Source organism: Amyelois transitella, chromosome 10 (genome assembly GCF_032362555.1).
Source record: "Amyelois transitella isolate CPQ chromosome 10, ilAmyTran1.1, whole genome shotgun sequence".
NCBI lineage: Eukaryota > Metazoa > Arthropoda > Insecta > Lepidoptera > Pyralidae > Amyelois > Amyelois transitella.
The window spans coordinates 3748918-3752117 of record NC_083513.1 but is presented as its reverse complement, the minus strand read 5'-3'; the positions used below and the strand labels follow the sequence as shown (position 1 = coordinate 3752117).

The 3200-nt window shown below is 38.2% G+C and overlaps 1 protein-coding gene across 1 annotated transcript; it reads right to left on the bottom strand.

Moving 5' to 3' along the window:
- Window positions 1-1068: 1068 nt before the first annotated feature.
- LOC132902170 (uncharacterized) lies at window positions 1069-2286 on the bottom strand. Its single transcript, XM_060946244.1, has one exon. The coding sequence runs from the start codon at window positions 2284-2286 to the stop codon at window positions 1069-1071; it is 1218 nt and encodes a 405-aa protein (XP_060802227.1).
- Between the last annotated feature and the right edge of the window lie 914 nt (window positions 2287-3200).

Below are 3200 nucleotides of genomic sequence, written 5' to 3'. Positions count from 1 at the left end.
CTCTGGCCGCGCTGTGGGCATCCTTAACATGCTTATTCCATCCAATGACAGAATTACGTCCCTTTTTTGTTTTGCATTCGTATGACAAAACAGATGCGTCAATTAAAATATTCACAATTTGGATATACATTTTATCAATTAATTCTTTATGCATAAAATTATTACATTTATGGTCAATACAATTCTTAAATTCTGATGGAAAAACAAATTGTTCAAACTTATTATTACAAACGTCATTATATTTATCTATTTGGTTACTTTCTCGGTTCCCCCAGAGTATTTTATTAATAGAACCATCATTTTTCTCTGATGATGACACAGATTTAATTGCATTAATCTTTATTTCTACACGCAATGGGAAATGGTCTGACCAGCGAACATCATAAAGCACCCTTATACTTGAAATAGATTGATACGTTATGTCCGACACAACACAATGGTCTAACCAGCTGGTGGTACCGTGACAGTCACTTATGTATGTATATGTGTTACCTTCAAGTCCGAGGAACTTCCAGTCCGCACACACCCACTGTTGTTCATCACAGTAACTGTCAAGTTCTCTGCCGAATAACGTACTATGGTCTGCGTTAAAGTCGCCCAGTATGTACACAAACTCGGTGTTATATTCGTCCACAATTGCACTTATTTCACTTAGGCACTCGGTATATTCGGGGAGGTTGTCGTCCGAAACAGTGGGCATATAAACAGAAAACACTAACAGTTGCCGATCTGATAACACTATCTTGATTGCCGCTAGACGCGCACTTTTACAGTCTAACACTGAGACTGTATTAAATACACTTTTACGCCATAACAAAGCTACGCCGCCGTAGGGTCTTCCTCTTAAAATTCCCACAGACGTATCTACCGCCGATTTGCCACAGTACGCAAATTCACTATCGATGGTACCTAGATATGTTATATCGTGCGGCCATAGCCATGTTTCCTGTAGGGCCACTAAGTCTGCCGTTCTACAAAGGCTTCGCACAGCGTCAATGGACCTTGTAACCGATTTACAGTTATAACTTATTAGATTAAAATTGTTTAAGTTATTTTGCATCATTAATGTCAATTTATGTTTTTTCTGTTCATGTCATTACTATCTTTCACCTTGTTTTGTCCATAATCCTTGAAATACACAAAACGGCGAAATGATATCCCTTCCGGCCACAAGTCATCTTTCAAAAACAGTGATAATTTCGTTTCTGGAATAAATATTTTATATGAGTTATATCCCCTCTTGTACTTCATCTCAATCTTTTTAAGCGTCACTGCGACTCGTGTTTTGTCCATAATGTAGTCTATGATATCTTTTTCAGACGTATCATGGTGAACACGGTTAATAAATAGCGGGATTTTTGTTTCAGCAGCTTTAAATTTACTATTAGGTTCCATTATTGCCTTTCCTTGTGTACCCAATAGACGATTTCTATGCCTTTTCTTCTGATTTAGTGTCCATTTTTCTGACGGTTTTTCTATTTTGAACTCATCTCCACTCTTAATAACGTCCGCAAACAAAACATTGCAATCGACGGTTTTCGTGGCCACACACTGTTGTTGTTCGCACGGAGACTCGGGCGCCGATGATTCACGCCCAGCTGTGACGGGTACCGCAGGTGTGAGCGAGACCCTGTCTGCCGTACAGCGCTCGGGGGAGGGAGATAGATGGATACTTGGCCGTTGCTCCGCAATAGGTTTCGATGATTTTTCGACTATGTGGGTAAGACCCATAGGACCGCTATCGAGACAAAAACTGTCGTTTACAACTCCACCGCGTTTACGATTTATGTTTAAATCGTAATTATGAAAGCTCGTCTTGCTAGGTGCGCTATCTTTAATGTCTTTTAGCTCCTGTCTCAATTCACTTAACTGTGTAGATGTGACATAAGTTTCTTGCACTTCTCTGAGTCCTCGTTGTAGTATCAATATGTCTTTTAGTAGTCTTGTGGCATCGATGTGATCAAAATTTATGGGGGGTAATTTTTGAAGATCACGAGCACAAAAGATAGGGACTAGTTCAGGATCAGTCTCTTTGAACAAGGCTATCACGTCGAATAAGTCTCTTTTCGACTTACCGTCCCGCCTTCTTCGAATCATCGGTGCCGACGTTTGCACGGATTCAAATAGTAGGCGCTTTGCATTCTCAATATCCGTTTCGGAGAATGATTCTTTGCAAATTCGTACTAAACACTCTTCGTTCATAATATCCACTTTGTTTTGGATAAATGCCAGCACTTCACAGATCACTATGTTGCAGTTATTACATTTAATTACGGAAGAAGCCATTTTTAACGCACTCGCTTTGACAGCTCGAGGCAAACTCTTGACCTGAACTCACTTTTGACCTGACCTGACCTTTACCAGGACGTCCTTAATTTGATCAAGATACGTTCGGATAGGCTTATAAACTTCGGATTCTTTTTTAGGCGACGGGCTAGCAAGCTGTCACTAAAGTGTATCTCAATTCTATCAGTTAGCCAAACAACTTAACGTGGCCTATCAGTATTTTCAAGAACGTCTACCCCGCAAGGGATACAGACATTTCTGGAACCATATTTTTGAATTGATTTGATTGAATGTATGTGTGTGTGTACTTATTGTAATCAAGTTGTTTTTATAGAAAGAAAGAAAGGTGATCTTAAAATATTACGATGATTGTTATAATATTATGAAATATTAATAAAAAGCATCTCCAGCAATTATCCGGACTTGCTGACTTCTCCACATTCCTGTCTACAGACAGACGGCGGTTCTAAACTCGGAACTATTATATATTTGTAAGTTTTCTCATTTAGAATATTATATAGAATATCGGCCAGTGCAATCCGCCTCGTTCGTTTAAAAAAAAACATTTTTATTAATATTTCACATTTTACAAAATTATGGTTTTGCCGAACTAAAACATAACTTAAGTTCTATCTAATGTTTAATATCTTTAAATAATCTCATATTTTTAAACAATAAAAAAAAACTATTCTAAATTAATTTACTATTTAAATAACAGTTTCTTGAATATTCTTCCTCCAGTTGCGGAATTTGCGGGGAGGTACATGCAGTGCGATATATTTTTAACTCCGCTTACGCTCTTCTTCGCTGCTTCCCAACTTGATGGTTTCATGTAGCGTGGGTGAGCAGTTGTGATTATATCCATTACCATTCAATCCGTAAGATCCGGTTCATAAAAATGTCTTCCGACATGT

Bases quoted from the DNA above. Each gene is read 5' to 3' on its own strand.
- LOC132902170 (XM_060946244.1), bottom strand. From the start codon at position 2,286: ATGGCTTCTTCCGTAATTAAATGTAATAACTGCAACATAGTGATCTGT.